This window comes from Theobroma umbraticum, unplaced genomic scaffold, assembly GCF_002168275.2.
Source record: "Theobroma umbraticum cultivar Fairchild unplaced genomic scaffold, ASM216827v3 scaffold_30.0, whole genome shotgun sequence".
NCBI classification, from domain to species: domain Eukaryota; kingdom Viridiplantae; phylum Streptophyta; class Magnoliopsida; order Malvales; family Malvaceae; genus Theobroma; species Theobroma umbraticum.
The window spans coordinates 4,108,285-4,121,446 of NW_018397254.1; the positions used below are offsets into that span (position 1 = coordinate 4,108,285).

General features: G+C 33.1%; 1 protein-coding gene across 1 annotated transcript in view; it reads left to right on the plus strand.

Annotated features, from left to right (window-relative positions):
* Positions 1 to 9,967: 9,967 nt before the first annotated feature.
* Positions 9,968 to 13,162, plus strand: part of LON2 (lon protease 2) — an 8,318-nt gene continuing 5,123 nt past the window's right edge. Inside the window, exons 1-8 of the mRNA XM_021442153.1 lie at positions 9,968 to 10,380; positions 10,883 to 10,995; positions 11,101 to 11,209; positions 11,386 to 11,555; positions 11,896 to 11,987; positions 12,133 to 12,312; positions 12,398 to 12,481; positions 12,786 to 12,913. Of these exons, the coding sequence (XP_021297828.1) occupies positions 10,274 to 10,380; positions 10,883 to 10,995; positions 11,101 to 11,209; positions 11,386 to 11,555; positions 11,896 to 11,987; positions 12,133 to 12,312; positions 12,398 to 12,481; positions 12,786 to 12,913 (983 nt within the window). The 5' untranslated portion in view covers positions 9,968 to 10,273. The remainder of the gene's footprint in view (positions 10,381 to 10,882; positions 10,996 to 11,100; positions 11,210 to 11,385; positions 11,556 to 11,895; positions 11,988 to 12,132; positions 12,313 to 12,397; positions 12,482 to 12,785; positions 12,914 to 13,162) is intronic.

The window sequence follows — 13,162 nt, forward strand, 5'->3', positions numbered from 1 at the left end:
AAATTGATTTGCATCATCTACACTACAAACACATGGGATTTTTCATTAAGAAAATTTCCCAGTGGTCCACTGTCACTCTTTTTGGCATCTTTTGTGGTTTAACTACACCAACCCAAAAGGAAAATCATAATCAAACTATTAAAAATAATTTCAAAAAATAATAATTTTCTTATCTCATGTGCTTGGACTTACACTACGCATTAAAAAATATTATTGAAGATTAAAGATTCAAACAATTAGCTTAGATTAATTAGGGAAGAGATCTTATTTTCTTTAATTTGTATTCCAAGAATGGAAACAATATACATTATTAAATATTTTACTAATGGTGTAACTAAAGTTAAACCCTTAATTAACATGATTAAAGATTGTTCCAAATTCATAAACTGATGAACACATAAAATAATTGTTTATCCCGTGTACGTCCTTGAGCAATTAATAAATATTATTTCGAGTTCTAGGTAGCTTTGCTTTATTACATTTATTTAGAAGATTAATTGATAGTTAAATTAATATTTAATTTCAGTACTACAAAGTTATTAATGATTCACCTAGTCGAAGACGTTTAACTTTAAAAAAGTGTGGTGATCTCAAAAAATTATATGTAGTTTTAAAATAATGAAGAGGATGGCATGATTGTGGAAGTAGCAATCCAATCAGCCATCAAGACATCATTACACGATAGTTTTACTTTCAAAAATTAAAAACATAAAAGAAAATATAAATCTGTGTGGACAACTTAGGCACCGGCAATTAAACACGAATCCTCCAATGTCCTAATCAAATATAATTAGGATATGGTTAATGCCACAACTAATTTGTGGAATAAAAATCCGTGTCTCAGCTGCCTGCTTGTTGTGACAGCCAGTTTGGCCACATATATGGATGTCCAGCTTCAAACTTATTATATTTCGTGATCAGATTTAAAGAGAGAGGAGTTTAGTAGTCAAGTTGTGCCCTTTTCCCACAAAATGAGGTACTTAATCAATCTCATTGTTTTATTTATTTATTGATTTATTACCCTTTTTTCTGTATGTTTTGGGAATTGGAAATAAAGTGATGAAATGATCAATGATCCATGACAGAATTATACTGCTAAGAATGTGAATATCAATACATAGTGAATGCCGACAACACTTTCTTATTGCATGTTCGTCCAAAGAAGAAGATCGTTTTCACCACTTCATTGTGCCATCCAACCCCATTTGAATTGTTTCTTTGCCTAAAAATGTTGTCTAAATTTTCACCTGCCAAGTTGATTTCTTCACACAAAACCTGATAGGATCTTGACCGTTCCTCCCCCTCAGCATTTCTATTAATTTGTTCAAAAATATGATCATCATATCCGTTACTTTACAAATTAGAAAGGTGGCGTCAACATCTCACTTATCTTTTCTTGTACACCTCCAAAGAGACCTAGGTAGCTTTTGGGGGCCGGTAGATGTTCAAAAGTTTGAAAAGTTGTTAAGCAAAAAGGTTGAAAACCCAAATCTCTATCTGTTTCCTATTCCTCTAATAAAATAAAGTGAGAGATGATAACCTTTCCAAGAACAAAAGAAGAGGGGCTCAAGGACAAACGATGAAAAAACAAATCTAGGAAATGACCACCAAAGCCTAGTATCAGCATTATTGTTGTCGTGTTTATCGTTGCTGTTGTTATTCTTAATCCGGTTGGCTAATGGGGTTAGGCCATGCGCCAAAATGGCTAAGAGAACGAAACCTTTGACAAAACCTGCTGCTGCATCAGCTTGGTTTTGGAGTCGCTTGCTTGGAATTTGTTGCCTCGCTATCCTCCTTTAACATTAAAACACGTTCCCTTGGGTGGTTTGAAACGACAAGTGATTCACCTGCCTCAATTTGACTACATTCTCTACATTATCATCCCCATTGCGCCGTGTCAATGAAGCATTAAGATCAAATATATGCAAGTTTCTTGAGCGTATAGCCTTGGGCTAATGGTAAAAGGGACAGACAATTTGCAGCTGTTTGAGGGGTTTAAGCCATATGTAGGGACCAGGGGGAGTCACCAATCTTGAATTTTATTATTATTATAGTCATTGGTTTCTTTTGGCTTATCTCCTCATCAGTTTTGCCTAACTAACCTTTTATTTTCATTGCATAGGTCACTTTCATTAATAAGAAGATGGGAAAAAGGTTTGAGGGTTTGGGTTGGCAACAATATTCCACCAAAAAAAACAAAAAACTAGAAAAGAAAAAAAGAGTCATCATATTAGACCAAGAAATTGGATAAATTTAGTTGGCTCAGCATACACGTTTTAGCCCAAAGAATTCAATTAATGTATAATTTTCTGACTGAATTTGTACACATCTATGCTCATTTTAATTATCAGCAGTGGCCTCAATATTCCATCTAAAAATGACCAGTGGCTGCTTTGAAGGGAATTATCAGCAGGGTGAGAAACATTGCTGGAAGCTACTGATTCTCAAATTTGGAACTGGGTATTCCTTCAATCCGAAAGAGCAGCAGTCTGCCTTTGGAAAGTCAAAGAAGATTGCATGGTACAGAAAAATCTTAAGTTGAGTATTGTGAATGTTGTACTGTTAAGCATGTGTGTAAAACTGTGCAGTATGCAGAACCAAATTTATTCGTTGCTGATTTTTATGCTGTCTGGTGTAGTAGGTGATTTTAGATGCTTTTGGTATGATGCATTCACGAGACTTTACCTGCAAAGATTGGTGCAGATTGTTACATGTACTCCAGATAATTAAAAAGAAAACTAAACCACTTTGATTTTCCCAAATGAAAAATAAAATTTGTACTTGATTACCTTGCTCAATTTCCTCGAAATCTGGCCTAAAGGTTAAAGTTTTGCTGACATTTTATAACGAAATGTTGGGCCACAAGGCAAATGGGAATTAGTGAAGTAGAAGTTGTGGACTATCTGCTTTATTGGGTGTTAACCAGGTTAAAGCATAAATGGTGTGATAAAACTTGTCTGTAACTTTGCTAGATGTGGAATATAATGTTGAACCCCATGTGGTCCTGTGGGACTTTGACAACCAAGCATGATCCTTGTGGAAAGGCTTTGGCAGCACAGTTGAAACCATAAAACCAGTGGCATTGAAATGGCATCAATCACAGCTCTAACAGTACCCCAATACACAATGATAGAGAAGCCATGATTCTTGGCTGCACATACACATGGGAAGACCTTTTAAAAGGGGAAAATATAAATATATAAACACACACAGATATAACCCAGCCAAACATCACCAGAAAATGATGCTTCCTTCTCAATCTGAGCTTTCTTGATTGTCATCACCAAGTACAATATTTTATCCCCGTTCTTGTATAATCCTTATCACCAACATAATTATGGTTAGCCTTGGTTAAACAATTGAGCTTGATTCAATCCAGAAAGGTCCAGATGCAAAAGCATGTGGAATGGGAAAATCCTTGCCGGGGGGGGGGGGAGGTTATAGTTCATGAAATTGATTTTTGCTTCTGCAACTTCCATGTGTTTAATTAAGAATAATTTGTTGACGGGGAGATTGTCAAGTTTGATTTTGATAATTCAAGGTACGATTTTTTTGAATTCCTGTCTCGCAATTGATCACTAAGGAAAAGTTGGTTTTCACTTTGCTTATCCAATAAAAATTCCCCACTTAGGAGTAGCATTATCTAGATCCTCCTTGCCAATTTCTAGGCTCCCATTTTGTTCTTTTGATGGAAATACTCAACGTTTTTTAGGTGGGCTAATAATTTAGTCTTTAGATGAATCAAAATCAATTAGGATGAGAATCATGATTAGATCAACTGGTTCAGGCACACTGACCATGAAATGGGGGAGGGGGATTGATAAAAATACAAAAGGTCCTTGAAAAAGGTGATGTTGAGATGAGTAGAGCCATAGAAATTGAAAGCATTTGACAGCCTTGTTTCAAGGGAAAATGGCCTAGAAAGGAAGATTGATATCCACCAAGAAAGTTGTTTGTGGGTTGAGAAGTATGAAGGAGAATAAAGCAAAGCAAAGAAAAGAAAAGAGCACTGCCCATTAAGAAACCTACAAAGCTTAATGGCTCAACAGAGGGTTGCAGCAGCAAAAAATCAGAAAAAAAAAAAAAGGGAAAAAAGATGGAATTTCTTTGTCATAATGGGATGTGCCTTTAAACCCCATTAGGATTCTTTCTATCAAGGCTCCAGCGGACTGTCTAACCAATCTGACTTTGATTCAAAGATAAATAATGAAATAAGGACAGGTTTGATTGTCTCATAATTATTGTATTGGCTTCTCTTATTTTCAACCTCTTTACCCATTTGAAATGACCCCATTTTTGAACGCCACCCAAGCCTCCCCTTTCTTTTTCTTCTTTTCCAAAAGGTGGATTCAAGCTAAGGCATCCAAACAAACGGCAAATCATGACCCCTTCCCCATGGATGAAGTGTTCAGATTGAGCAAGTACATGGCATGATATCAAAGGCAAAAACTCACAAATTTCAAACTGGTTTTTTTCAAAGGTTTTAAGAACAATATTTTGCAAGAACATGATGCCATCAAACAGATATCCTGCTAAACACATTGATTGACAAAATGTAAGATGGCTAGATTAGAAATCAAGGAAGTGACTGATAAAATAACTTATGGCGGTCGGCCCACTTTCTTGGCCCCCGAAGGGGCTGTGCTGCCATAAGCAGGTTGTCCTTATTTGGGGTGTTGGGCAGGCAGGCGTTGGAAAGTCAGACACCGAAAAGTCAAATACAAGGAGAACCTGTTCGAGTGTTGAGTGTTGACTATTGACAATATACATGACTTAATGAAACAATTGACGACGGCCATCATATTTGAAACCTGATTCCATGTTCTCTTAAGCAAAGGTTGATCTTCTCTGAGCTAGTTCCAGGCTGCAAAGCTCGTTCATTATTACAGTTTTCTGAACCAAAAGCTAGCTTCTTGGAACAAAGTCCAAAATTAGCCACTACCATTCCAACCAGAGACCCCAACAAATGGTTCGAAATTCAAGTTTTTCCACAAACTTGACTGATATAATTCGGGTATGACCTTGAAACAAAGACTGCTCAAGGCATAAATCCAACCTAATGTGCATGACCAGTATGTTGAGACTTAAGGTCTGGAGAACAACGTCAAGCAAACTTTGATCCTATGTAATAATTAACCCATTGAATATCTTAACAAGATGATAGATTTTGACCTCCAAACAAGGATTGTGGAGTTTCATTTTGGGCTGAAGCTTAAGCTCTTTTACGTAGGAAACTTCTCGCGTTTTGGGCCATCGTTTAAAGAACAAAGAAGAGAGCTGGCTACTTTGGACTTTCAGGATGGGAATGTTAGCAATAATGTGTGGCTAAGCCCATGGTCCTGCCCAAACAGGTATTGGTTTAGCCGAATCCCTGCAAGGCCGCTGGGAATAGTTAAAACCAAACAATCCAAAAGCTTTAGGCCCAATATTATTTTTAGGTCCCGGCTCCCTTTCTATAGTTTCGCTTATCAACAAAAGAAATGCTTAGTATTTGTAAATCTTTTTATTTGCACACCAAATAAAACAAAAAATAAATCACGAAACTATGACATATATGTTTTAATTAGAATTTCAAGTTCTGTTATTTATGTGGATCCTACGCCAATGGTGCTATGTTCTTGCTTAATATCGTTTATAAAAAGAGATTATAGGATTGTGTATGTATATACTTGTGTGAAATATTAATTTTGGAAAGGAATGAAACAAATTAGAGAATTTCTATATATAAATAAATATATATATAAAGCAAACTTATATTTGTGATTTCATTATTCACATAAATATATCCACAAAAAATATGTGATCAAATTACTCTAGCAAAGTTATTTATAAATGTGCGAATCATGAGTTTGCGTAAATATTAATATATTTTTTAAAATTATTAAATAAAAATATATGACATTTATTATTAAAAAAGTAATATTGTGTAAAGGACATTTGAAAATCACAAAAAATATATATTTGAAAAAATTACGAAATTTCAAAATCATTAAATGTGGGAGAACTAAGGAATTTTAATATTGACAAAGAAGAGATGATTAGAATTTCTGATCTCATGTCACATTTATTGTATTTAAGTTCAGATATGTACACATGCATTTGAATTTGAAGACATTCCTGTCTCTTCTTCTAGAAATTTTGGACTTAGGGAATTTTCTGTGAAAATGTAACCATCCCACGTTATTCAATGGTACTGATGTAATTTTCAATAAATAGTCTACAAGGAAGGGTAGGTGGTGAGATTGGCCTCAATAATGGATCTCATAATAATAATGTATGGAAGATGGAAAAAATAATAATAATCCAATTTACCCTTTTAAGATTTTAAATTTAGGATCGAGATTAATTAAGATTTTCATTTAAAGAAAAATAAAAATTTTTTTTTTAAGAAAAATAAAAAAGTTATTCAAAGAGAAATATGACAATAATTCAAAAAATTATTAATACTTATGACCTTGATTTTTTTTTAAATTTTTTTTATTATTTAAAATTCAAACAATTTGAGGAGTCTCGAAAATTTTTGAATTTTGTCGCCGTATTTAATCGATGGGACCAAATTATTGAGTTTCTTCATCTACCCACTTTAAAAAAAAAATTGTAAAATAATGGTTCATTATTGAAGTAGAAAACATATGGCCCATCTACCAAGACAAGTGACATTTGCAGGGTGGGATGAGCTGACCACACATTGACTCGATGACCGTCTGGCTGACTCGGTACTAAATCTCGTCGCTTGTAGTATTGGGAATGTGCCAGGCTGTCGGCTGTTCCTAAAAATAAATAAAAGAAATTGTAATCAATATGGAAGAATGACTGTTGGTTAGTTTGTTTGCACTTTCTTAAATTAACCACACTTTGAAACAATGAATTTAACCAAAAAAGGTGCATAGACAATGATGAGTTATGATAATATTACTTGTATAAAAAGAAGTTACCATGATATGGACATGACATGTGTAATTTTTTTATTAGAGAAGAAAAATACTAATGATACCTGTAAAAGATTATTTATATTTTTTCATAAAATCTAACTAAGGTTTTATTGGAAAGTTGATAAACAAATAAAAATATATTTATTTTACTTTTGATTTACTTTTTAATCTATTTTTTTATATTTTAAAAATTTATTTTTTAAAATTTTATGAAATATTATGATAGTTGAAGACTTTATTTTAAAATTGATAAATTGTGATTTTACTGTAAAGAAATCTTTATGATATATATATATATATAATATTTTGTATTTATTTATAAAAAAAATCATATTCTTGTCCTAATTTATATGAAAAAATTTAAAACAAATAGGCACGTGTTTTAAAGTGATAAATTTCCATAAAATAAAAAACAAAACAAAGGAGAAGTTGACATGACCAAAGCTTAATTGCTTTTCCGCGACATAAGAAAATTGTGTTGTTTTACCGGTTTTCCAAAATCCAATTACGTTTTTTCTACCTTCCAATGAATTTGTTTTTTTTTTGGGTTGGGGGCAGGGGAGGGAGTTGGATTCCCATTTCCAACAATAATGAAATTTCCAAGATATTTTTTAGATATCATTACTCATTACTCATCGAATTCTTTGCTTTACTTGTTTTTGACCCACCTCCACTCACTTTTGCCTCTCCACTCTCCTTTCCCATCCTAAGCTAACTATTCTATGAGAAGCAATTAAACAGATACGTATTCTTAATCAATGAAAACAAGAGATGGTCTTTGTTTACTGTTTAAAAATAAAACTTGGATTGGCGAGACTGAGAGACCAAATTCATCTCTCATTCTATACTGTTTTGGTTTTGATCTATTTGCCAATGAAATGGAGGGAGAGAGAGAGAGAGACAGGGAAGGGAAGCAGCCTGCAGCATCCATTGTCTGCGATCCGTATTGGTTTCAGATGTGTGGCCAATCGAGAATTAGCCGTCCGTGAAACGTGGAATTTCGAGAGTGCCTCAATCATTTGTCAAGAACATCCAATAAAATCACAACACGTCCTTCTAATCCCATCACAACCTACCAACTTGTACCTAAGTCTCTGCGGCCCCACCAACCATCACGCAGCCGGGCAAGCATTAGATCATCCTATCCCTCAGCTTGCTGACGCATATCTCCCTCCCTTATCCGAACATCCAACGGCTCAGAACTCGCCGAAAAGCGACGTCTCATCACCGGGGGCTGGAAAATGTGACCTTTTTTTAATAAATTTGTTTTTTACGCAAACAATATATAATTTTTATAAAATATTAAAAAGTTGATTTTAAAACTTAATGCTATTTTGGACTTTATCAAACTTTTATTTTTTAAAATAATACATCATTAATGAAATATCAAAATTTAGTGACTTTACTACATGTAGAAATTATACAATATCAATACAACAAATATGAAAAACATTCATTTTTCTTCTTATATTTTTCGTTGCTTACAAACAACTTTAATTATATTTGTTTCATTTAAAAGTTTGACTCGAAAATAACATGAATTTCTTAGTCCGCTCAACAATTATTAATTCGATAAATATAAACTTGTTAAAATTCCTATTTTAAAAAATAAAATATGAAAAACATTTATTTCAATATCATTTTTATGATTTATCTTGAAATAAATAAAGTATCATGTGAAAAGTAATCTGATTTATTTTTTCAGTTTTGAGATAAAGAACTGGGAATGACCGTTGAAAGTGGACAATAATGACAAAATACTTTACGCATAATTATATAGTAAATATTTTGCATCACAAATCTTTTTGTACGAAAGTTTATCTATAATACCAACGAAAATGAAATAAATATAATTGATGTAACATGGGAGTCAACATGATGTCGGTAACATCAATAATTGGCTGATTTATTAATCAAAAGAATGCTAAATAGTAAGTTATAATTAATACAAAATAATGCACATTATATTATATAATATAATATATAATTTTTCATTCTATATTTAATTTAAAACTATTTAACAGTAGTTGCATATATTTTGAATTCATCGTTCTTGTGATTTATTAAAAGAACTATTTTAACAAGAATCTTATTGTATATATTAACAATTCTTAATTGTTCAGCTTTTTATTTTGATCTTGTATATTAACAAAACTTATTGTATATATTAATATATTTTTTTTTATAGATTTCTTTTGAGCAATACTCTTTCTAGATTTTTGTAGTTGTGTAAGTGGACAAAATGAATCACAATGCGTCAGATTGATTGCAAGAAGCAAATTAAGAACAAGAAACTGTCTTAGACTTGATTGGTAGATTTGGTAATTTTATATACAACATGATAACATGACACAAAAACGATATAAAATTTAAATAAATTTAAATTTAGGTTAATTGTGTTTTATGAATATCAATATAGTTAAAATATAAATAAATTATGTCTTAATTATATCAAATTTATATAATTAATTTAAAGTACGATTAATTAATCGTATTATCTCGTACTCATATAAACTGTGATCAATTTAATATTTATTTATTTAATAGTATTCAAGTGTCATGTAGATACATTTAGTAACTATTTATTTATTTACATAAATGTAAATATTTTTATGATGATTAAGATTTGTTGAGATTAAATTTAATTATATTTGATAAATATTATAATATTTATAATTGTTTGTTATAAAATTGAATAATATAATTATATTTTATTTGTATATATTTTAATTTAATCATTTTAATTATGTTAATCGCATCAATCGTATAAATATGTTATAAATCATATAAATTTTATTCATGTTAATGGTATCATATAAAATTTAACTTTATATTTATTATATTTACACAATACAAATATAAAAATGATCAAGTTATTGATTGGCCGTTGTAAAATAAAATAAATGTATAAATTCAAAATTTCCACATAGAAAAGGACGATAGAGGCATGATTTTAATTTCCACATTTATGAAAATTTTTTTATTTCTACTACTGTTCTTGGGGTTTACATCTAACAAAAGTACAAAAAGTAATAGAACGAAATTCGGATCAGGTGGAACAAAATTGAAGACAAGGCCGAAAAAGAGAAAAAGAAAAAGAAGGCGTGGCCGTTTGGTTTAAGGAAGAAAGCAATGAAAATAGCAAACCAACCCAAAGCCCCAGGCAGCCCAGGCGCCCACGCGCTTCTCCGTCTCTGATTCCGTCTCTTGTTTCTTTTTATTACTATTTTTAATTTTCTTCCCTCTATTTAAACCTCAACTAAACGAAATCAGTATTCTCTCTCTCTTTCTCCTGTGGTTTCTCTTTCTTTCTCTTTCTCTGAGATTCGAAGGTTTTGAAAATGGCGCAATCGGTGGAGTTGCCAGGTCGTTTAGCAATTCTTCCGTTCCGAAACAAAGTTCTTTTGCCTGGCGCCTTTATTCGAATTCGCTGCACTTCACATAGCAGGTCCTTTTTTTCCCCCCTTTTAGCTGGATGTTTGACTTTCTTAACGAGTTATGAATTTTCTTTCTCTTGTTTGTTTCCCTAGAAAATTACAGTCCGGCAATTTTTTTGTATGGCCTCAAAATTTGGAATTAGGATCGCTCCTCTCTTTCCAAATGAACATTGCGTTTGCTTCCTGACGTACAATATCAGGCTTTATCCTATGGACTTATTTTCATCTGATTTTTCTAGTGAAACATACGCGCTTTGAAAAGTTATAGAGTTTTCTAATTCGAACTCATTTTTACCGTTCATTTTTTGGTTATGGGAAACTCAAGCTTTTTCTTAAATTCTACTTGAGTTTTTCCTTTTCCTTTTTTTGTCCCGGTCACCTTTGGATTTTATTTAATATTATGCGTATTTTAGCTGGATAATAAATATGGAGCTAGTAGAATCACGGATTGGTTCGTTGTTTGTCGGCGTGAAAGTTTGAATATTGGGGACTAAAGTGTTTTGACTGTTGCAGTGTGAAATTGGTTGAGCAAGAGTTATGGCAGCGAGAAGAGAAAGGTTTAATTGGGATTCTTCCAGTTCGAGATGCTGCTGAGATGACCTCGATGGACTCCGTGTTATCTCAAGGTGTTGTTCGTTTACTTGTCTTGCTATCAAGCGGTCCAGTTCTCTTTGCCCGTGCTTGATAGAATGTGTATAGTTTTCTAAGTGATTTTTTAAATCCTTTTTCAGGTGTAGGAAGTGAATCCGGGGAGCGTAGCTCAAAAGTTCAGGCCAGCACATCAGATGCTCACAAGGTTGATGGGAAAAACCACCCGGAAGTTATTCATTGGCATAACAGGTACTTTTCAATCAACTCATCTACTGTTGTTTTTGTGCTTTGAGATATTGTTGGGTCAAGCCCATTTTGTACTGCTACTGTCAAGATTCAGGACCTTTTCATTTACTCATTAAGTTATTCATATTAGATAATTCTGTACTCACTGTACTGGATAATATTTGATTCTAATTTATCAGGGGAGTGGCAGCACGTGCTTTGCATTTGTCAAGAGGAGTGGAGAAACCAAGTGGGAGGGTCACGTACATTGTGGTCCTTGAAGGTTTATGCCGATTCAATGTAGAGGAACTTAGCACACGAGGTCCTTACTGCACTGCAAAGATATCTCCACTTGAGATGACTAAGGCTGGTGAGTTGGTAGCCTCATTCTTTCTTGTGTAAGCACAATCATTAAAAATACGAGTGTAAGCATAGTGTCGTTTCTGTTGCATATATATTTTCTTCAACAAGTCTCTCTCTCTCGCTTAATCTGTAGTTCCAGATTAAAGATTATGTCCTATAATCTTTGGCTAGAGTTTACTCTGGTGCGTCTAGTGCATTAGGCCAGACTATATTCTGTTTTTTATTTTAGTTGCGAGCATTGTTTTCAAAAATGTTGGAATGTTGTTTATGGTTCTACCATGCACCGTTTTTAGGCATTTTGTTGTCATTTGTACACTGAGTTTCTTCTACTTTGTAATTGTGTTTAGAAATGGAGCAAGTGGAGCAAGATCCGGAGTTTGTGATGTTGTCTCGCCAGTTCAAAGCAACTGCCATGGAGCTTATTTCTGTTCTTGAGCAGGTAAAATATGTAACCTATTCTTTTCACTTATCAGTAACTTTGACCTAAAGTCAATAAGGATTTTTAATTCTCTTTAATTGAAACCTTAGGTTACGTTTTTATGTTGTAATTCTAGTGATAATTCATATTCTTGTGCTGCTTGTAGAAACAAAAAACTGGTGGAAGGATAAAAGTTCTTTTGGAGACGCTTCCTCTTCACAAATTGGCCGATATATTTGTTGCTAGCTTTGAGATGAGTTTTGAAGAGCAGCTCTCTATGTTGGATTCTGTTGATCCTAAAATAAGGCTTTCAAAAGCTAATGAGTTAGTTGACAGGCATTTGCAGGTCAGTTATTTACTTATGGTTAATATTAAGTCAAGTTAATTCTCCCTGTGGACTTTATCCAGTCATTTGATGTTTACTTGTGCAGTCAATACGCGTAGCAGAGAAGATCACCCAAAAGGTTGAAGGGCAATTGTCAAAATCACAGAAGGAGTTTCTTTTGCGACAGCAGGTTAGCTTTCTTAAATTACAGTCTGCAAATATTGTTGAGGGAGTGTAAAGTAGAGGCGCTGCAGATTTTGGTAGTTATTAGCTAATTAATGATTTATGGGTTGTTATATTATCCAGCCCTTGTATAGCACAAATAAGGGTGAAAATGGTCCAAATGTAAAGATCATTTTAGGTGGTTTCTCATACTAATGTTTGGAGCGGTTTGGCTGCTGGAAAAACCTTTACTTGATTGTTACATACTTACTGTTATTTTTAAGTTTTAGCTGCGTAATTATTTGTCATTGGCCAATTGAAATATATTCCAGATGAGGGCCATAAAAGAGGAGCTTGGAGACAATGATGATGATGATGATGATTTGGCTGCCCTGGAAAGAAAGATGCAGAGTGCAGGGCTGCCTTCAAATATCTGGAAGCACGCACAGAGGGAGTTAAGGTATTATCATGTGAGATAACAGTATAAATTGCACAATTTTAACGTCTTTCAATGGAAAAAAAAAAAGTTGTTCACAGCATTCTATGTCCTGGGGATATTAATTGAGGCTATAAGCAATTACCTTATTTGTTGGTGATGTTATCATTTCCTCCCCTTTCTTGTTTTCCTCTTGTGTTCCTGCAATCATTATGTGATCAGAACTTGTTTTTGTCCTATATTTTAATTGGTTATGATGTTTAACAACGTTTT